General features: G+C 47.9%; 1 protein-coding gene and 1 non-coding gene across 7 annotated transcripts in view; both read left to right on the top strand.

Annotated features, from left to right (window-relative positions):
• Positions 1-21,787, top strand: part of CYFIP2 (cytoplasmic FMR1 interacting protein 2) — a 129,096-nt gene that overhangs the window by 32,829 nt on the left and 74,480 nt on the right. For all 6 annotated transcript variants that reach the window (XM_042993699.1, XM_042993698.1, XM_042993705.1 and 3 more), the window contains exons 6-15: positions 805-986; positions 2,790-2,886; positions 4,200-4,328; positions 6,769-6,873; positions 9,018-9,109; positions 10,923-11,040; positions 13,355-13,474; positions 14,017-14,142; positions 17,785-17,951; positions 18,623-18,770. In XM_042993699.1, the coding sequence (XP_042849633.1) occupies positions 805-986; positions 2,790-2,886; positions 4,200-4,328; positions 6,769-6,873; positions 9,018-9,109; positions 10,923-11,040; positions 13,355-13,474; positions 14,017-14,142; positions 17,785-17,951; positions 18,623-18,770 (1,284 nt within the window). The remainder of the gene's footprint in view (positions 1-804; positions 987-2,789; positions 2,887-4,199; positions 4,329-6,768; positions 6,874-9,017; positions 9,110-10,922; positions 11,041-13,354; positions 13,475-14,016; positions 14,143-17,784; positions 17,952-18,622; positions 18,771-21,787) is intronic.
• LOC122232318 lies at positions 15,093-15,194 on the top strand. The gene has a single exon (XR_006209652.1). It is a non-coding gene; the product is annotated as a U6 spliceosomal RNA (small nuclear RNA).

Genomic DNA, 21,787 nt, shown 5'->3' with positions numbered 1-21,787 from the left:
TGGTCCCTCTCCATCTCCAGTTTCTTCCTTCTGCTCACTCCACTTCAACCACTGGCTTTCTCATCCTTCAAACATGCCAGGCACACGCCTGCCTCAGGGCCTTTGCACTGGCCGTCCAGAATGCACTTCTGTCAGTTATCCCTGCCCTTCTCCTTTTCTTCTTTCAAACTTTTTTCTAAAAGTCACATCTTGGTTATTTCTTCTCTGATCTTCCTACTAAAGTGTACAGCTCTCTCTGCCCTCCCTTTTCCCCTTTATTTTTCTCCATAATGTGTATCACATTCTAATATGGAGTATTTGTTTTGTTCTCTGCCTTCCCTAGCATATAAGCCCCTTAGGGTAGAAAGTTGTTTTTGGTTTTTTTTTTCTGTTTTGTTCCCTACTTTACTCCAGTACCCAGAATGGCTCCTGGCACATAGTAGATGTTCAATTGGATGCCTTAGCATCTCTCTCTGAATGTCTGTCTCACTCTTGGTCCCTAACCTTCTACCATCTGGTGCCTGACACTGTCCTAGGTGCTAGATTCAAAACTGAGTAAGACATCATGCTTCTTGGAGAAGGCATGGTGAATGAATTGATTGGTTTGATTCACTTGGCCGCAGGTTCCAGGCTGCTCTCTAGAAACGAGCTCTGGATTTAAGGACTCCCCTGAGAAAGACCTCCCAGCAGATATGACTCCCTCTACATGTCCAGGCACTGACTAGAGCCCCCGGGGAACAAGCCTTGGTCCTGCTCCACACAGAGAGCACAGTGAGCCAACCCCCCTGGGCTGCCCGTCCTCACCTGCTGCCCCTCTGCCTGCAGCGTAAGGCCATCGAGCGGTTCTGCAGTGAGGTGAAGCGCCTTTGCCATGCCGAGAGGAGGAAGGACTTTGTCTCCGAGGCCTACCTCCTGACCCTGGGCAAATTCATCAACATGTTCGCCGTCTTGGATGAGCTGAAGAATATGAAGTGCAGTGTCAAGAACGACCACTCTGCCTACAAGAGGTCAGGGCACCCTCCCCCCCCCCCCTCTGCCTGGGTAGCCAGCTTAGGGGAGGCAGAGGATAGAGCCCTTCTGCTAGGCTCCTTCTCCAGAACCAAACTGGCCATTCTCCAACACGGCAGGGTTGGGCCTCTATCGGTTTTTGCAGTTTGGGGACTAGGGTGCAGAGCTGAGTCCTTGGAGAACTGGCTCTTTGTCAGCGTTCTGTCTCAAGATGGCATCAAATCCTCATTATGCCCTACCTGTGGAGCAGTAGCGGTTTCTGTGGTCCCATGCAGTGTGGGACCAGGAAAATAATCAGAAAATGGTCACATCAGTCGTTTCCTGCAAGATTCAGACAGCCAGTTCAAACTGCTTGTGTAAAAGAAGGAACTGGATTGGCTCCCAGAACTGAAAAGTTTCACTGGATCTGGATCTGGATACTCAGATGATGTTGGTCTGATGCCCTCTACCTCTCTCTTGGGCTCGACTTTCCTTGATAGCAGCTTCTTGCTCAGGCAGTCCTGTGCCCGGTGGTGGCCAGCAGCAGCTGTAAGCTTCCCTCTGACCAGCGTAGCTGCCCCAGTTTCAAAGGAAAGAAGGGGAGCCTCTTTCATATATGTTTGCCAAAGTCCCATGGAGGATGGTCATTGCCCCAGTTTGGATAGTGTGTGCACCCCTCCATCAGTTACTGGTGGGAGTGGGGGCTGCAGCTCAGGGGCTTGACCTCAGAGTCAGTCAGGGGCCAGTGTCAGCCTGCAAGAAAGAAGGACAGGGTGGGTGAGAGGTTGTCACTCTCCAGAAATTAGGATCCAGCCACCCTGAAGCAACAGGTATCTTTCCTGTATGTTGTGGAGGTTCAGATGAGCCCTGCAGTGTCTGGACACTGCTTGGGAAGGATTTTCTGTGTCACTGATGAAGAGAGTCCCTCCTCCTTGAGTCACCTCCTCCCAGGGCCCCGGAGCAACTGGAGAATGCAGACAACAGACCTGCTTCTCATGATTTTATCCTCCTGAGCAAACTATGAAACCTAGGGATGCCCGCAGGCAGAGCCCCATCTCCAGCCTGGCTCAGAAATGGCAGCTTTCACAAAGATTCGTAGACAACTCATAGTATAATGTCTCCCACACCCCCACCCCCATTCTTCCCAGTTTTGGTCACAAGTGACATGCTCTGTAGAGCAGCTAGGGTCGTGAGCAAGGCAGGTGTCCTGTCCGTGCCCTCCCAGGCTGCCATAACACAGGCCACACCGACACCAGGTCAGGCTGGAAAAGTCCAGGGTGCCATGGTGTTCCCCCTTCGAGTCCTGTGTGTATTCTCTGTACCCATCATCCCTTCCCCTGTAATCCTGTTAGGTGAAACAGACTTCTGTGTTCCATGCAGTGCTTTGCTTTAGAAACTTGGAGGTTTTCTATAAATAACATAATCCACTCAAAACCACTCAGTGCACCCTGCCTGGGGTTCTTCTCCATGACCGCTGTGCAGCTTCACAGCAGGTCACAGCACAGCGCGAGGTGCTCGTTTCACCCTGCCTTGCCACCTCGGGCTGGTTGATAGGATGCCGGTTGCCCTTAAACTTGCTGACTTTGACGTTCAGTGTAATCTTGCCTCTTAACTTGAGGTACCTTTATCACAAGGGTGTACATGGCCCCAGACGAAATGACCCCAGAACACACTCTCCTTTGATGTTAGAGTCCCCTGTGATATTCAGAGCTCCTTCACCTCAGGGGGGCAGTGAAATTCTGGGTTAGATAGGAGCAAGAGCCCGTGAGGCCCGGCTTCAGCTGGTTACACTTGAGCATCTTTCTCTGCAACACCGTGTACAGGGCGGCACAGTTCCTGAGGAAGATGGCAGACCCCCAGTCCATCCAGGAGTCGCAGAACCTTTCCATGTTCCTGGCCAACCACAACAGGATCACCCAGGTGGTAGCAAATTCCTTGTTCATCTTGGCCTGGTGTCCCAGGACACAGGCAGGGGCCTGAAGTGTGGGTGGACCATGAGCAGGGGATCTCAGTCCAGATCTAACATCTCCACTTCCTATTCATGAATTAGCAGACTTAAGTCTCGTCTCCCAGCCACAGATGACCCTTTTACCCTCTGCACATTTTGTTCTCTGAAAGCCTTCTCACCTGTGTTCTGCCCCCACGTGAGTGAGGATTGAGAGCATGGGTTCTAGAGTTTGACGGCCTTGTTTTCTAATCCTGGACCCTCCACCGACCCATTGTGAGACCTTGAGCAAGGTCTAAGCTTCAGTTTCCTCATCTGTAAGACGGGGCTGTTCTTTGAAAATATGAGACTCCATCTCCTAGGACTGTTGTGAGCCATAAATGAGACCCCGTATTAAACGCCCTTAGTAGGCAGAGTGTGACAAATGGTAAGAGCATGAGCTGCTGCAGCTCTGCTTACTGCCACCACTTTGCCAGGCACTCCCCTCGGCTGCGACTCTCAAGCTCTGCCCGACTTAATGTAACCCGTCTTGCTCACCTGTCAGGTCAGCCTAAACGGGCACCAGCAAGAGTGTGAGCAGGACCCTGGCTGAGAGGGGCCGTCCATCTTGGAAGCGTTTTCAGGCTCACATCTGTCTCAGGGATGCTACTGGCTTCACTGGGCCCTTCCTGCTCCCGGTTGACTGCAGAAGGCTGTCAGGGTTGAGGCTCCATGTTTCTTTCCCGAGACTCAACCCCACGTCTCAGCCCCAGGTTGTCTGGGAGGGGCACCAGCAGTGCTGTCCACGGCATCCCCACGGGGGGGCCAGGTTGCGTCTTTGGAGAGAAAGAGCCTGAGACAAAGACCTCAGACTCTTGTGGGAAATGCTTCTGTACTGCTGTGTCCTGCCAGGAGGGGCACGCCTGCTGGTCCCCCTCTCCTCCCCTGGGCTGGGTCTTTCTGTCATCGGCTGAGATGTCATGACTAAGTCCACACCCTCAAAACTAAGCCTGGATCACCGCAGGCCTGTTGCTGGAAAGCTGAACTGCTTTTCAGCTCAGCTCAAGAAAGTACTTTCTAACTGTCACAACTGCCAGGAAATACAATGGAGGACCCAGGGCAGGGGCAAGTTCCTTGCCATGGGAGATTCACATGGGAGCTCTGACCTGTCACGGGCAGGGCGCATGATGGGGGGCATCGCGGGGATTTGCAGAAGATGCAGGCTCCCTCCACCTGGGATGGTCAGGGGGGTGGTGTGGGTGGGAGGAAGCAGGAGAGGGGCTAACCAGAGGGGGGCGCTGCTGTTCAGTGTCTCCATCAGCAACTGGAAGTGATCCCAGGCTACGAGGAGCTGCTGGCAGACATTGTCAACATCTGCGTGGATTACTACGAGAACAAGATGTATCTGACCCCCAGTGAGAAGCACATGCTCCTCAAGGTACAGCTGCGGTCACCCCACCCCCACCCCCAGGGCCGGGGCTTGCCCCTTCACTTCCTTCTTACTTAAAATCATTTTTTAAAAAACATTTATTCTTTTTTCTTAATTAAATGCTGATACAGATCTTACTGTACATAATTTTTCGTACCCTGCCTTATTTCCTTTAATATGTCACATACATCTTTCCAGATGTGGTTATGGATATTTCTGCAGTGTAATTTTTAATGGCTGTTGCGTGTCCCATGGTAGGTGGACATTGTTATTAAACAAATCCCCTGTCATTAGATATTTGTTTGCTAAACGGCACGGAACACTCTTACAGCACAGCTTTTGTGTACGTACTCTTGCCAAGTCAGACGTCCTGGAGGAGAAATTGCCTACTCAAAAGGAAAGCAAAATCTTCAAGCTTTTGTTGTGTTTCGCCAAAATGATCACATTTGTTCCGTCAGTTTGCAAGTTTCGTTTTTAATTTATCAAGTACTATCTATTGTAGAAAATCTGGAATGTATAGAAAAGCACAAAAAAATGTTAATCTCTCAGTCTTTCCATCCAGAGGTACTACTTTTAGCGTTTTGATGTATTTCCTTCTAATTTTTTCTATGCTCAACATGTTTTCAACATCTGCAATATGCATAAGTTATGTGCGCGTATAGTTTGCGTCCCATTTCATTAAATGTATCTGGAATATTGCGCAGCCGCTAAATAATGTGCTCTGGATGTGCTTGCATTTCTTTAGCCATCAGTCCACCTCTGGCTGCTTGGGTTGTTCCTGATCTCTCTCAGCAGAGATAGCACTGAGATGAGCCACCTTCCCCATGTTCCTATACACACCGCACGGTCTTTTTGATTCTGTCTTCCCCAGAGTCTCCCCTTCATTGTTCTCCTGCTGGCTTTATTTTTCCTCCTCTCCTCCAGGCCACCCTCGCTATTCTAATGCCAGCCCTGTGGGGGTTCCCTTCTCTCCATCCCCATGGCACCTCAATGAGGTTTGCAGGACAGTATGGCTCAGTGACTTGTTCACTCTGGCTTCCTCTGCATAATCCGAGGTCCAGCAACTCACCCAGAGCCTAGTGGCCTCTCACCCCCATAGCTCTTCCCCAAATAGCTGCTGCCATACCCTGGGGCACTGAATTCCAGTCTCCCCCCACCCCCACACTGCTCCCCCCAAGCCCTCCTAGATGCTGCCATCAGATTCTCAGGCCCTTGTTTTCTCTCGTTGGCTTTTTTTTTTCAATGTTTATTTTATTTATTTATTTTGGGGGAGAGAGAGGGAGAGAGAGGGAGAGAGAATCCCAAGCAGGCTCCATGCTGTCAGCACAGAGCCCGATGAAGGGCTCGAACTCATAGATCATGAGATCCTGACCTGAGCTGAAATCAAGAGCCACTTAACCAACTGAGCCACCCAGGCACCCCCATCACTGACTGACTTTTAATCAGTTTTAGTTCCTCCACACCTCTGCTTCCCAGCCTTCTTGCCCTCGGCTCTCTACCTTTTTCCCAGCTCTGCAGTTTGTGGTAGTGAACTCAGATACCACTCGCCTGACAGGGAAAAGTCTGGCGCACACCCTGCAGAGCATGGGGACAGGATAGGACTAAGGGGGATGTGACCTTAATGGTCCTCCAGTCCAGTCCCTTACGTGTCAGATGTGACTTCCCCACAGAAGCTGCTTTCAGCCTCTTCGTTCAGGACCCCTTCAGCCTCGCTGTGCGTTTGACAAAAGGAGCAGAACATGTCAGCGTTCGAGAGCTATTAGATGGACAGGCATATCCAGAGTCAACCTGCCAACCTGCTCATAGAGCACTGTCAGGCAGGGAAGTCGCCAGTGGCTCCCTGGCAATCTGTGCGTTGTTTTAGCTTCTTTGAGGAGAGAAGTGAATAGCTGAATGTTCATTCAACACTGAGGAGGTATTCACAAGTACCTGTGATGTGCCAGACCCCAGGGATGCAGGAGCAGACTGGCTCAGCTCTTTCCTTCAGGAAGGATCTGAATGTGTAAATGTCAGATCTGGGTTCAGACCCTGTCTCTGCGACTTATTAGCTATGTGACCTCAGCAAGCTGGCTAACCTCTCTGTGTCTCCAACGCCTCATCTGTAGAATAAGGTTATTGTGTAAACTTGATTCATGATTGTTGTCAGAATTAAGGAGAATACCTGGTGAAGCCCTATGCACAGACTCTGGCCCACGGTAAGGACTCAACAAGTGGCCACCGTAATGAGATACTAAAGGGCAGTCTGAATTTCTTCGTAGAAATAAAATCTGGGGTTGAAATTAGATTTATGTCTCCTTTCTTTATGTGAAGACACGTGGGTTTTGAGATAGAACGTGTCACTACATAATATACATATGTGCACACCTCCTTTTTTTTTTTTTTTTTTTTTTTTTTTTAACTTTTCCAATGGTTGTGATGGGCTTCTGTGCTCTGCCCCTTCTCACTCTAGGTAATGGGTTTTGGTCTCTACCTGATGGATGGAAATGTCAGTAACATTTACAAACTGGATGCAAAGAAGAGAATCAACCTCAGCAAAATTGATAAGTTCTTTAAGGTCAGAACCTAAGGCTGGGGCTGGACTGAAGGGTGGTCTTTCTGGGGAAAAGAATGAAATCGGCCAGCAAGCAGTGGGGCTTGTTGATTGAGACACAAGCTCTACAGACCCCAAGAGGAGGAGGAGGAGGATAGAGTGATCAGGCCTCCAGCTGCCCCGGAGAAGGCACTCACTATGGAAGCCTGGCCAGTTAAAGTCAGACATGCTCCTAGTCTCAGGATTTGGCTGGGGTTCGCCTGGGGGGCCTTACAGTTCTTTCTGCATGTGGCTTTTTCTCTTTCCTGAAATCCCTTGCTATCTCAACAAAGAGGTGTATCCCAGAAGATAGTGCCTGCTTTCATTTTCTGTATATATTAGAGCTCACAGAAGCAGGAGGATTAAAGACTGGATTTTAAATTGATCCACATTTGCAAAATCACAGCCTTTTCTGGCCCCAGGGACTCCTTCTGCTTGCCCCTGCCTCTGGGCATAGTGCCTCATCATCGGCCATTATACACTCAGACCTTTGCAATGCCTCCAGGGTTTGATCTTCTGGCCCCAGTTTTTTTTTTTTTTTTTTTAAATAAAACCTTGGGGTTAAATTAAGCCTTTGGGGTTTTCATGAAGGGATTTCCTGCTTTGGGATTGAATTCCACAGTGTTGGTTCTTTCTAGCATTGGGCACTTCAGGCGTGCAGTGGAGCCTCAGGGGTCAGACATGGAAAATCCTGGTTTACATTAAAAGCAGAACCCCTCAAAAGTGTGGCATGGGAGACGCTAGCCTGGATCCCACTGACTCTTCTAAGTTAAGGGGGAAATAAACCACCAATAGGCATCCTGTGGCTTTGCTTCTTTTCAAGGCTGGAACTTTCACTTTGCTCTGGAGCTGCACCAAATGAAGACAGGGCTCATCACGGAGACCATGCAGAACCCACCTCTGCCCTGAGTCAGCGTGAATGAGATAGGGGTGGGGTTGAGGCATACAGCTTTGCCATAGTCAGGCCTGGGTTTTAGTCTGGCCCTGCCACCTGATAGCTGGATGATTCTGAGAAAGTCACTAAGCCTTTCTGAAATGGAGTTCATCAGCCTGGAAAATATGAATGCCCAGGGTATCTACTTTCTAGGGTTCCCCTTGGGATTTGGTGGGAATTACTTAGGTGAGTCACAGCCCTGGATTATAATCTTGGCTCCTTGACTTCAAGTTGGTTTGACTTTGTGTGAAAATCACTTCAGCTGTCTAAACCTCAGTTTTGTTGTCTGTGACCTGGGAATGATAATAGTACTGACCTCACAAAGTATTTGTGTGGATTGAGATACTGTTTTGTTGTTGTTGTTGTTTTGTTTAATTGACTAGGTTTTAGAGCAATTTGGGCTCACAGCAAGATTGAGCAGAAAGTGCAGTTTTCCTGTTTACCCCCTGACCCCCGCCATGTACAGCCTCCCAGTATCACAATCCCCACCAAAGATACATACTTTTACAGTCAATGAACGTACCCTGACACATCATTATCACCAAAGTCCTTAGTTTACATTATGAATCACTCATGCGGTTGTACATTCTGTGTGTTTTGACAAATGCAGCATGACACGTATCTACCACTGTCCTAAAGATCTTCTGGTCTTGAAGTGCTTGACTGCGTAGAAGCTAACAGTAAATACCAGCCTCCTCTCCATTTGTCTTGGTCTCTAGTTAGGACTTGTCTGCCCTTTAGTGTTCGGTGTTATGGTTTCAGTTGCTTCACATTGTAGAGTTTCTCAGGAAGGCCACACCTAGCCAGTGGCATCCGGGTATCCACTCCTGGCCCAGAGTTTACAGCAGCAAGAATCCACTAACCACTAACCCAGAGAAATTAGAGCAGAACGAGCCCTGCCCTGGGAGGCAGGCCTTCTGGTCCTCATCCTTTGTCCATTCTTCTTGCTGTGTGACCTTGGACAAATCACTTTGCTTCTCTGGGCACACTTGCTGGAACACAGGTTGGTTGGAGGCAGGGGAGGACTTGAACGCTGTCTGGGACTCTTTCTGGTTCTGAGGTTACACAGTAGCATTCTCAGAAGCAGAAACTAGGGGTCAGCCCAGAGGTGCACGGAAGCCTGCTTTCCCCTGTGGAGGGCGGCCACCCGGCTCTGCCCTCAGCATCTCACGCCTTGTGTTTGCTTCCTTTGCAGCAGCTGCAGGTGGTGCCCCTTTTCGGCGACATGCAGATAGAGCTGGCCAGATACATTAAGACCAGTGCTCACTATGAAGAGAACAAGTCCAAGTGAGTGCCTGCCATAATGTCTCTTGGCTCCCGCGAGGACGCCCAGCCCGGGCAGGGGGCCGAGGGGCCACTTCAGCCCCTCCTCCCTCCCCAGAGCCCTGGGCAGGTGGATTCCATCGGAACACTGGCACCCGGCCGGCCGGAAGGGAACAGCGGAGGGTGCTCTGAGCCCTTTTGTATCTGACCTTTGCTGCCAGGGTTCAAAAGTGCTCAGAGCACAGCCACGCCCCTTCTCTGTCCCAGCCTCTCAGAGTGGGAAAGCAGGAGCCTTCCTTCCCTTGAGAAGGGGGTACTGGCTGGCCCTCAGTGGTCGGGTGGAGCAAGATGGTGGTCTTTTTCATCACCTTGGTTCTCTCCTCAGATTTGAGTTCATGCAGTAAGTATGTCATTGAGTATATGGTTTGGATAGTTCCCCCTACGAAATGGGTTGACAGCCTCACCTTAGATTGTTTTATAAACCACCATTCTAGGTAACCTGTGCTGGGATCTGGGGTGTCAATGACTCCTGGAAGGTGGGGGACATCCAGCTACAGCCTTGGGCACTCTGGGGCTGTTAAGAAGGTTTCTTCTATCTGCATCTTTCCCAAAGCTGAATGAATATGACCATTCATACAGAGAGGAGCTGACTGTCCTTTAGTCAAAAGTGAGGGCTTGTGTCTGAAAATATATAAATGGAGTATCCCTGAACCCCACCAGCCTTGAGCCACTGTGAAGGAGTCTCATCAAGGAAGCCGATTAGTCTCTTCATAACCTGCTGGCTGCTAGTATGTGAGGAGGTTTTCTAGGAAAATCATGGAATTGAGAAGGCTGCACTCATTTCCTCATGTTTCCTACATGGATTCTCGACCACCTGAAGTTGGCCGGGAGTGGTGATGTGGCCACAGTGGGGTGTCGGAGGTTTGAGAGGTCGAGTCCCCATCCCTGTACAAATAACCCAAAATATGAGTCATGTCGAAGTGTAAATGTGGGGAAATCTGTCACCAGTCAAGTATTCTTATCAGGGCCACTTCAGAGATCCTTTTGAGATATTACATTTTTCCCAAAATGTTTATCTGCCTCATTTGGTGCCTGTGCTTAGTCTGCCTCCTGGGTCACCCAGCACCAGATGACAGAACAGGGTGGAGGGGGCTGTCTTTTTTCTCTTGGAGAAGGAGAGTGAAGACTTCCATTCATTGGTTTCCTCTCCATTTTAGGATGGTTTTCCCAATGGTATCTTTCCAAAGAGTTGAGGAGAAAGAAGAGAGGCAAGGAGAACAAGAAGAGGGGGGGAGAGAGAGAGAGAGAGGGGAGTGAGGGGGAGGGGCAGAGCATGTCAGCAATACCCCTCTCAGAGTGATCATGTTGTCCCTTTCGTGGAGTCCTTCCGTGTTGCCAGGTCACTGCCGAAAAAGAAGGCAGTCCCTTTAGGTTTCCCCAGGCCCACCCCCAGTGGCCCTTCCACACAGCTTCAACCCCAAGATGTCAGTGCTGACAGTCAGTAGGCAGGTTTGGGGACACCCCCCACCTTGCCTTTTCTTTGCTCAGTTTCCAGTTCTATGTAACCCTAGAGAGGCTCCTCACTCATATAACTGGTAAGTACCATGGACACCAGGTATCTGGAAAAGCCTGTGATTGGGTCTTAGAGGAGGAAGAAGACTATTCCACTCAGCCTGTGGCAGGCTCTCTTGCTGGTGGCTGGGAGGCCTTTTGGGTCCACCCAGGGAGGCCAGACACAATTGGCTGAACACCAGGTGTAACCAGTCAGTGGAAGGAGCCTGTCCCACTGAGGCACCTAAGGCCAGAACCTGCTCCAACCCTGTGATTTTCTGCCCAGGTGGACATGTACCCAGAGCAGCATCAGCCCCCAGTACAACATCTGCGAGCAGATGGTTCAGATCCGGGATGACCACATCCGCTTCATCTCCGAACTCGCTCGCTACAGCAACAGTGAGGTGAGCTCACTCTGGCTGCTGGGATGGAGGCCTGTGGGGGCTCAGGGTGTGAAGGAGTAAGGACCAGCCAGGAAGGGAGTGATCACAGGGATGATGGAGAGCAGGGGTGAGGGGATACATTTCGGAGGCAAAAGGGCACAGTGGCCAAGAACATGGAGTTTAGAGCCAGGTAGAACTGGACTTGATTCTGGTTCTGCTACTGACCTTAGCAAGTTATGCACAATCTCTATGCCTCAGTTTCCTCATCTGTAAAATGGGGGTTGTGGTATCTGGGAAGGTTCGTTGAGAGGATTAAACAGTATATTGCATGGAAAACACATCATGCCCAGCAGATAACAGTGGCCCAGTAATGGTTCATCTGCACATGATCCAAACCATCTCCCCCCTGGATGGCAAGAGAACACTCATGCTCAAAGCTCTATATAAATATTTTTAAACTATACAATAATAAATTATCATTGTAACACCAGAAAATGCAATTAAGGACAGAAGAAGAGTATAAAAATCTCTTATAATCCCACCAATTACATGTTCACTGGTGTTAAATTTTCTTTTCTTTTTTTTTAAATATGGAAATACAGTCAATGCACATACCTCAGAAAAAATACAGATATGCAAAAGAGGAAAAATCCATCACGTAAAATTCTACCAACCATAACCAACTATGGTTAATATTGGGGTTTATATATTCTCCTGGACTCTTCCTATATATACCCTTATAATAGACTTATATGTTGGTTTGAGAAACACAGGTCTTCTGATTTGAACCTGGATGACTCTGCACTATCCCACATTTGCTCACTGGTTCCATCATGTGGTTGGCAGCCAAAGTGCACATGCTTTCCAAACCCAAACCCTGAAAATGTCTTTGATCAGAGGACAACATATTTGAAATGAGGGCAGCCAGACAAGTGCCCACAATGTGATCATTAGACAGCTGGCCCATATTCTTCTGAGGGCTCCAGGAAGACAGGGACCAAGGTCAAGCCCAAATCTTTGGCTTTCTTAACCGTATGTGCCAATCATCTGAACTTAAGCTCTGGGAATAATTTCAGTCCTGGGGCCTCCTTCATCCTTGTCAAGTTTTGGTGTGATCTAAGAGTGAATCTGGCTTCAAGTTATTTTTTAAGCTATGTTTTATACATGTGTATATACCGACAATTGTTGTCATTCACAGTAGTTATATTCTGTAAAGTGGGCACAAACACTGGATCCGCAAAATACTGAGTGAAGCATTGCTCCTAGACAAAGTACAGAGTTAAGTTCCTGTGAAACTCTGGTCACCACATTTTCATAGACTGATCAACATGTATAACCTTGTTTTCGATATGTGTCTATTTAAAGACACCTTATGTAATTAATATATATTGTTGATTCATTAACAGTAACTCATATCCAACAGCACTATAACTCATGTCCCAACAAAACTTATCTAAAACATGTGTTTTTTCCATAAAGCACATCATAGCCTTCTTACAGTTAGAATCACTAGGCAGAATATTAGCATTAAATTTGGAGGCATTTTTAGTAGTGAAATCATCAGCAGAGATGCAAAAATGTGGAAAACATGGCCTTAAATAAACCATGAGAAGGACACTTGTATATGGTATGATTACTGAAATAAGAAGGCAGAGAGTGGCCATTTTTGACCTCAGCTGGGAACACGACTTTCCGATTTTTCACCACTGGGCACATATCTGCAAATGACCGTTAAAGGTACTGCAAGTATTGACTTGGAGATTACAAATAAATTTTAGTGAGTAGGCAAACACAAATACAGAATCCACAAATAATGAGGACTGGCTATGTATATATGTATATGAACATAGATACCTGTATCCACGTATATCTATGCATATACATGGGCATACATCCATGTGTCACTATGGAATATGTCACACTCAAATAGATGTTTGTCTTCAGTGCTTTTCAATTGGCGAGTCATGTCTAATGAGTTGTGAAATTAATTTAGTGGTTTATGATTAGCATTTTTGTGTGAAATAGGATAGAAAGAGAAATTCTCATGTGTTCAGGGTAAAATTGCTTCCTGCAAAGTTGTTGCTTCATATATATGGTTAAGATCTCCTTGCAGGTACGTGTCCCTGAGTTGCTATGTGGTGACTCTGGCATCACACAACCTGAGGTTAAAGCCTCAACCATTTACAAGCCACATGGCCTTCAACAAAGAACTTGTCTGAAAATGAAGGGGGTATAATAATAGCACCTCCCTTGTGTTATTCTTGGGGGAATCAGTGAAATCATGTATAAAAGTGCCAGCACATACATGGTGAGGGTGACGGCCCGTGTTCCCCAGGTGGTGACAGGCTCCGGGCTGGACAGCCAGAAGTCAGACGAGGAATACCGTGAGCTCTTCGACCTGGCCTTGCGGGGCCTGCAGCTTTTATCCAAGTGGAGCGCCCACGTCATGGAGGTGGTAGGTGTCCCTGAGGGCAGACGGCTTGCCCTCCCCTGTCCCCTGCAGACTGACCTCTGTTCGCATGGACTCCTGGCTGCCTCTGCCTCTCCCTGAGCACTCTTTTTTTTAACAGCCTTACTGAAATGGAATTTGCATACAATACAGTTCACTCATTTAAAATGTAAAATTCATTGGTTTTTAGTATATTCACAGAAATGTGCAGCCATAGTCATTTTCAGAACATTTTTATCAGTTCCAAAAGAAACCCTGTGCAATCCCCTCCCCCATTCCTTATCCATACAGCCCCAAGCAATCTGTCTTCTGTTTCTGTAGATTTCGCTATTCTGGATGTTTCCCATAAGTAGAATCATATACTCTGTGGTTATTTGTGTCTGGCTTCTCTTACTTCACATCTTCAAGAACCACGACCCATGTTATAGCATGAGTCAGAACTTCATTCCTCTTATGACTGAATTACATTCCCCTCTGCATGCTCACACCACGACTGACTTTTCCATTCACCTGCTGATGGACGTTTGGGTTTTTCCTCTCCCCACCAGTACTCTTGGAAGCTGGTTCACCCCACAGACAAGTTCTGCAACAAGGACTGCCCAGGCACAGCAGAGGAGTACGAGAGAGCCACGCGCTACAACTACACCAGCGAGGAGAAGTTTGCCTTTGTCGAGGTGGGTGCTGACTCCGCACACATCCCGCCCTCGGTCCTCCCCACCCCCCGCAAGGCTGCTGCTTGGTGTCGACCCTGGTAGCCATGGCAGCCTCCTTGTGTGCATTTGCTTCCCTGACCCCCTCCTCCTGCCCGAATCCATCTCTGGCATAAGCTACCATTCAAAAATGATTAGAAACTCATTCTCCGGGAACTTGGGTGGCTCAGTCGGTTGAGCATTTGACTCTTGATTTTGGCTCAGGTCATGATCTCAGGGTCATAAGATTGAGCCCCGCGACAAGCTCTATGCTGAGACTGGAGCCTGCTTGAGAGATTCTCTCTCTGTCTCTCCCTTTGCCCCTTTCCCCTGCTCATGCTCTCTCTCTCAAATAAAAAATAAAATAAAATAAAATAAATGAAAAAAGAAGGAACTTTTTCTGTTCCTAACGATCCAAAGGAAGGCATTCACTCCACTAGAAAAATGGGCTAAAGGAAGCCAACAGAAGAGACAGGGACAAGTGGCCAAAAGAGATAAGAAAAATGCCCAGACTGATGAGTGATCAAAGAACTATAGGTAGAAACTGAGATACAATGAAATGGCAGATGTTGGACCCCCAGGATTTAGTGTCTGATTTTATCTTTTCTTTCTTACTGTACATCATCTATTTTTGTTCTGCTTTGTGGGCTATTTCCTTAAGATCAGCTTTGTCCTGTGTATTTTTTATCATGCCTGTTACATTTTTAATGTCCGAAAGCTCCATCTTGTTCTCTGAATGTTCCTTTTATAAACGTCCCTGTTCTTGTGTCAGAGTATACAGTACCTTCATGAGGACAGTATAGCTCTTTTTATCATCTTTATTGAGGCATAATTTATATGCAGTAAACTGGATCTATTTAAAGTATATAACTCAAAGACTTTTGACAGTTGTATACACACCTCTGAACCACAAAGATAAGATACAGAACATTTCTGTCCTGGCTTCGACAGCACCCGTACTAGAATTAGAACAGTACAGAGAAGGTTAGCATGGCCCCTGCACAAGCACAACACACAAATTCTCCCCTTAAAGACTTGGTGCCATTTGCAGTCTATCCTCCCGCCATCCTTGTGCCCAGTCACTTTTTTTTTGTCACCACAGATTTGTATTTTCTATCATTTTTCATAGTTTGTAATTTTTTGTGTTTGGGTCTGTTACTCACCATCATAATTTTGAGTTTTATCCACATCGTGTTGTGTATCAGTAGTAGTTTGTTCCTTTTTATTGTTGAGTGTTATTCCATTGTGTGGTTATACTAGGATTTGTTTGCCCGTTCAACTGTTGATAAACGTTGGGCCATTTCCAGCCTTTTGGCCAATATGAAAAAAGTTGCTTTAAAGATTTGAATATAGGGGCACCTGGGTAACTCAGTCGGTTGAGCGTCCGACTTTGACTCAGGTCATGATCTCGCAGTCCGTGAGTTCGAGCCCCACGTCGGGCTCTGTGCTGACAGCTCAGCACAGCCTGAGCCTGCTTCAGATTCCGTGTCTCCCTCTCCCTCTCTGCCCCTCCCCTGCTCATGCTCTGTCTCTCTCTCTCAAAAATGAATAAACTTAAAAAAAAAAAAAAAAGATTTGAGTATAAGGTGTGTAGATATAGGTTTTTATTTCTCTTGGAATGGCCGTATTGTAGGTTTATGCTTAACGTTTTAAGGAATTGCCACACGGTTTTCCAAAGTGGAAGTGCCATTCCATATCGCCACCAACAGTACGTGAGAGTTCTGATACTCCACACCCTCACAGTCCTTGATGTTGTCAATTTGATTTATTTTAGTCATTCTAATGGCTGGTTAGTTGAAATCTCATTGAGGTTTTAGTTTGTATTTCCCTGAAGACTGATGATAATGAGCATCTTTTCACGTGTTTATTGGCCATTCTTATATCCTCCTTTGTGAAATGTTGTCTTCTGAAATTTTTTGCCCATTTTTTAAACTGGGTTTCTGTCTTCTTCTTGAATTGTGGGAATTCTTTATATGTTTGGGACTACAAGTCCCTAGTCTTATATATGTTGTAAATATTTTTTTCTCATTGTGGACTTTGCCTTTTCACTGTTTTAGGGATACCTTTTGAAGAGCACCTCTTTTTACATTTTGATAAAGTGTAACTTATCAATTATGTTATGGTTTGTGATTTTTGTGTTCTAGCTAAGAAATCTCTGCCTAGCCCGAAGTTGCAAATATTTTCTCTTAAGTCTAAAAGATCTGCACACTCGTCTGTGTTTGGAATTATTCTGAAATATCTTTACTCTCTATCCCTTCTTTTGCCTCACTATTTTAATCCTAATTACATCTCTAGCCGAGAGCCCAGATTTTTTTATGGCATCATGTTCCTTTAAGGCTTCAGTCCCATTGTTTCTCTACACCAAAGCTTCTTTGCAGCAAAACCATCATACGTATTGATTCTAATGAAAATCCTCACCTCCTAAACTTTGTTCTCACCATTTCCCCTAACCTCAAATGTTCTATTTATTCCTTTGAGGTTTAGAGGAAGGAAAAAGATCTTAGCTTCTTAGCTCATTCATTACTTTATTCACTCCTTTTCAACAAAACTTTTCTGACAGCCCACCTCAGGCCCAGGCAGTGGGCACAGGGTGTGGACAGCACTGCTGGGCCCTGTTCCTGCAGCACTTACAGCCTGGTGCAGAGGGAGGAGGTCTAACACATCATGAGTGTTAGACTCATCACAGATGTGATAAGTGCAGTGGTTGGTAAGAGGCTGATTTGGCATGTGCTATCCCCTCCCCTCCCCTCAATCTAGGTATTAGCGCTTGTGGCTGATAGGGGCCAAAAGATCAGGTTTGTTGCTGGGGAAGCTGGACTAGGGATGTGACTTCCAACCAATGCCACCCGAGACTTCTTGTTCCTCCTCCGTGCCATTTAACTTACCCACTGGGAAACAGACAGAGCAACTGTAGAAATACATGCGTCTCTTCCTTGGGATGGGGAGGGAATGGTTATTGCCAGGAGAAGACAGGAACCCAGGCAGACAGATCTCAGAAGAGATCTCCAAGGCAGGCCAGCATACACTCATCACAAAACCCGCCCCCACCCCTGCAGATAGATAAGTGAGTTAAAGGTCTAGGGAGGAGGTAAATAGAAGGGCAGAGGCTTTCCCTCACCTGAGACTTCTACAGAGATATTGTGTCCTGAAGGAAGTCCTATGGACTCCACAGCAACCGGCCAAGTTCTTTCGAAAGCAAAGATTGTAAAAATTCTATAGAAAATTTTATGGTCAGAAGAGTTCTACTTGACACAGTCTGTGGCTGCATGGTATGTAGAGGGGCCTCTAGAAGTCAGAGTGGTCCCCAAAATGTGGTCTGTGAATAAGCTGCCATTTGTCACCAGTCAGCAGGAAGATAAGGACCTGGTGCCAGAATGAAAATCAGCTACATCGTGAAGCACACTGTTCCATTTAGCTGACATCTTTGCTGTGTAGCAGGACTTTGTTGATGAAGAAAGCAGAGCACTGATTTCCCATGCAGCACACGTTTCTGACCTAGTTGTGAACGGGCACTTTGAGTAGCACTAGCCCCTTGCTTCCGGACCCTCCCTGCAATGTGGTGAAGGGTACTGGACAGATAAGTGAGCTGAAGCACAGTGAGCCTGATCTTGATCTGTGCCTGGCCAGGTGATTGCCATGATCAAAGGCCTGCAGGTACTCATGGGCAGGATGGAGAGCGTCTTCAACCAGGCCATCAGGAACACCATCTACGCGGCCCTGCAAGACTTTGCCCAGGTGACACTGCGTGAGCCCCTGAGGCAGGCGGTGCGGAAGAAGAAGAATGTCCTTATCAGGTGGGTCTTCAGATGGCCCTTTTCAAGAGCACATCTAAAATCAGGGGGTGCTAGGTATAGACCACAGAGGATGTTCCTGTCTCAGTCAGCTTCCAGAGCAGCCTCTGAACACACACAGAGCTTACTAGCAAGTTCCAGCAAATTCTAGGAGGCCTTTTTAGGAGTTGGACGTTTGAAATGAAGCCTCAGTCTCTGGGTTTGTAGCCCATATCCACCATTAGCTGTGTGCACTCAATCAAATAACCTACTTTCTCTGAACCTCAATTTTCCTTGTTTGTAAAATGTGGACGATAACTTACTTCATTGGCTGTTGATAGAGTGAAATAATCAGTGTGTAGACCTAAGCACACAGCAGCATGGAGTAAGTATGCAACAAATATAAGCTATCGTTAAACTTTTGAACATGCAGAGATGTAACTGGACTAGTGAAACGCCCCTGTAATGAGAAAAAAAAAATTAGGCAGTGGCCCTCAGAGTCACCTGGGCGCTTGTTAAAGTGCAGACTTCTGGACTGTAGCTTAAGCCTGAGAAGCCAGCCCTTCACCCTGGGGTGGTTAGACACAGGAATTCTAAGACAAGTGCTTCTGGGCCGTCTCATACTCTAGAAACAGGCTTGCAGGGCTTCCTCCCACCAGTAAAACCTACTCTGAATATTCGTTCTTCCTTCCCAGTGTCCTCCAGGCAATTCGAAAAACCATCTGTGACTGGGAAGGGGGCCGAGAGCCGCCTAATGACCCGTGCTTGAGAGGGGAGAAGGACCCCAAAGGTGGATTTGACATCAAGGTGCCCCGGCGTGCTGTGGGGCCCTCCAGCACACAGGTAAGTGGCTCTGGGCACAGGCCAGCTCTGTTGACTCAGAGGCCAGCCAGGCCATGGTAGGTCATCCTGGCTGGACTGTGGGGTGGTGGGGCTGGGTGGTCCTCAGGCAGGAGGGGCAGGGTCCAGCAGCTGTTCTAGTCTTATTCTGCCATCTTGTTTTAATATAGGAGGGAGGACTACCAGCTTAAGATTCAGGAGACCTGGATTCTAGTCCCAGATACCTGTGTGACCTCGGGCATGTTACACAGTCTCCTTGTGCCTCAGTTGTCTAATCTGGCAAATGGAGGTAATACCAGGACTGGCTATCTCCTAGCCCTGTGAAGTTTAGGTTCCAAAGTGTAGGAGGAGTTTAAAGTAGAATCTATATGCATCTATCCTGTCCCTCTGTAGTGAACCCTGGCCCCTTCCCCTGAAGTGACATCCTAGCTTGGGAATTTATAAGTTCTGCCTCTGACTTGCTGTGTGATCTTAGGCAAGCACCTTGACCTGTCTGTACTCTAATTATCTTCTCTATTAAATGAAAATTTTGAATGAGATCATGTTACTGACAAGTATTGTCCCCTCAAATGCACTAGTATCAAAAGCCCTTGACTCCTTAGAGAGAGTCTAGTAATCAGAGATATTCAGAGTTGTTAACCAAAGCTTCTGAACAAGAGGTCACCTGGGATTTATCCAAAGTAGTCATATAGTTGTTAAAAACAAAACAAACAAACAAAAAAAAAAAGTAAAGAATCTGGGCATCTTGGTCAAATCATTGCCACTTACTTAAGGATAAGCAATTCCTGGTAGGCTTTTTGAGGAATTGGAAAAAAGCATAAGGGTCCATTGAACTTTCAGGGGTCTTACAGGAACTCCCACTTCACATGACCATTCAGCCTCTCTCAGCTCTGAAACCCTGAATCTGAATCATCTGAGATGAGCCATGTGAGGCCCACCGCCTCCCCTTCTATGTGTGTGTGTCTGTGTCTGGGCAGGGGCCGGGGACGAAGGATGGGCCAAGACGGGTTCTCAGCCATGTCACTGTAACTTCCTTGGCTTCACAGCCCACGGGCCAATTTGCACTAATCTTGCTGGTTGTGGAAATCCCAGGGAAGCTTCTACAAATACTTCTATGTAATGTCAAGGACCACAGACCTTTCCAGCCTAGGACACACCTCATGGGTGTTTCCATAAGTCCCAGGACATGAGTGAGGGAGACCCGGACAAGGCCAAAGAGAAACTGGAAAGGAGGAAGAGGGCCACACTGCAGGGAGGGAGGGACAGAGAGGAGGAATATTTATGTAGGTGGTCTGAGAGGGGAGTGTGACCATGAGTTAACCCCCAGCACCACCAAATCATACGAGGCGGCATAGATGCATTTTCAGTAGACTCCCGAAGTCAGAGCTGGAAGAGCCCTTAGAGACAAGCTAGTCCCAGTGCCCTCCCTATTTTACAGATGGGGAAACTGAGGTCCAGAGAGGGGAAGTGACTTGTCTAAGTCACAAGATGAGTCACAGGCGGAGGTGGGACGAGAACCCAGGTCTCCTGACTCCCGCCCCAGGGCTCTGTTAGGGCCTTCAGAGCACAGGAGACAGGGGCATCTAGCAGAGCTGGGCTGCTGACTGATCTGATGAGATAAATAGAAGCAGGTGGGAAGAGTCCCCCCTCTTTTATCGATGAAGTGGATTTTCAAATAGAATTTGATGTAGATCAGTCAATTCCACATGGATGGTACTTGATGAATCCTTTCCTTGATGACTCCAAAGGCCATCATTAGAATAGTGCTTCTCGGTTCTTAGGGATGGTCAGGCCTGCCCAGCAATGGGGTTGCAGAGGGTGGACTGTCCAGTAAACTGGCCACCACGGGGAGCTCTTGCACCACCAAGGGAAGTGCTGTGGCAGGGGCGTGTGCCCCTCCTCTCCGAGGCTGCGTGCCCAGCCCAATGCCAGGGGCATGGTGGGTACGGTCTTAGAGGAGATCCAGAGGCAGCCAGCACAGACATGGTGGCAGAGGGAGGTTGGAGCTTCTGAAAGGTGGTCGGCAAGTGGCCCCTATAGCAGTCGCGGCGGCTTTCCCACCGTATACAATACCTCTTGCTTTTCTCTCTCTCTCTCTCTCTCTTCTCTCTCTCCCTCTTCCCTGTCTCTCCTGCCCTCCCACCCCCTCCTCCTTTCTCCTATCTATGTCTTAGGCCTGCCAGTGGTCCCCGCGGGCTTTGTTTCACCCCACTGGTGGCACACAGGGCCGAAGAGGCTGCCGATCCCTGGTATTACACCGCCTGGCTGGGTTGGTTGGGGTATACTTCTCCAGGAGGCAGCAGGAATGGACTAGCCTGGCTCCTCAAGGCCCCTTCCAGCCCTAACATTCAAAGGCATATGATGTGGAAAGATCTAGATTAGCACTTGCACCCTTTGCACTTAAGGCCCTCTGTAAGCGGGAGTTGATTGTCTAGTAGACCTCCTGTGTAAGTACCAATCTTCACCCGCTTTCCTCCCAGGATTTTGGTAGGCTGTGCAATGCAGCTGGCACCACCAGAGGGCGCCATCGCTCAGTCATGGATTCAGAGTGCTAAGGGTCAGAAGCTTGAGGTGGTTGGGTGGGAGGCTTGTTCTGATCATATTCTATTTCGCAGTTCCTCAAAATGTTAGAGCTGAAAGGGACTGATTTGAGAAAGCATCTGGTGCAACCCCTTCGTGTTAGCAGATAAGAAAACTGAGGCCCAGAGCGGGACTTCGCTGCCCAAGGTCACACAGCAAGACAGTAGCAGTGCCTGGCCTTAGACCCAAGTCCACGGCTCCACCCATGGCACCACCATAGCCAACCAGTAAAGCAGAGAGTGACTCCAGAGTGACGTGAACTGAAGTTCTCCTCTGATGCCCATGCCCTTGGCCGAGCAGAGCAGGCAAAAACCTGGGCCTTGAATGACTTGGTATTACCGGGTCTACCTACCCAGGGATGCCGCAGACCCCAGGCAGGACTTCCTCCCGGGCTGGGCAGTCTCCCTCTTGCAGGTTTATATGTTCCAAATTCACTTCTC

This window comes from Panthera tigris, chromosome A1 (genome assembly GCF_018350195.1).
Source record: "Panthera tigris isolate Pti1 chromosome A1, P.tigris_Pti1_mat1.1, whole genome shotgun sequence".
Lineage (NCBI taxonomy): Eukaryota > Metazoa > Chordata > Mammalia > Carnivora > Felidae > Panthera > Panthera tigris.
Note: the sequence above shows the minus strand (reverse complement) of the source record. Positions and strands in the feature narration are given on the sequence as shown.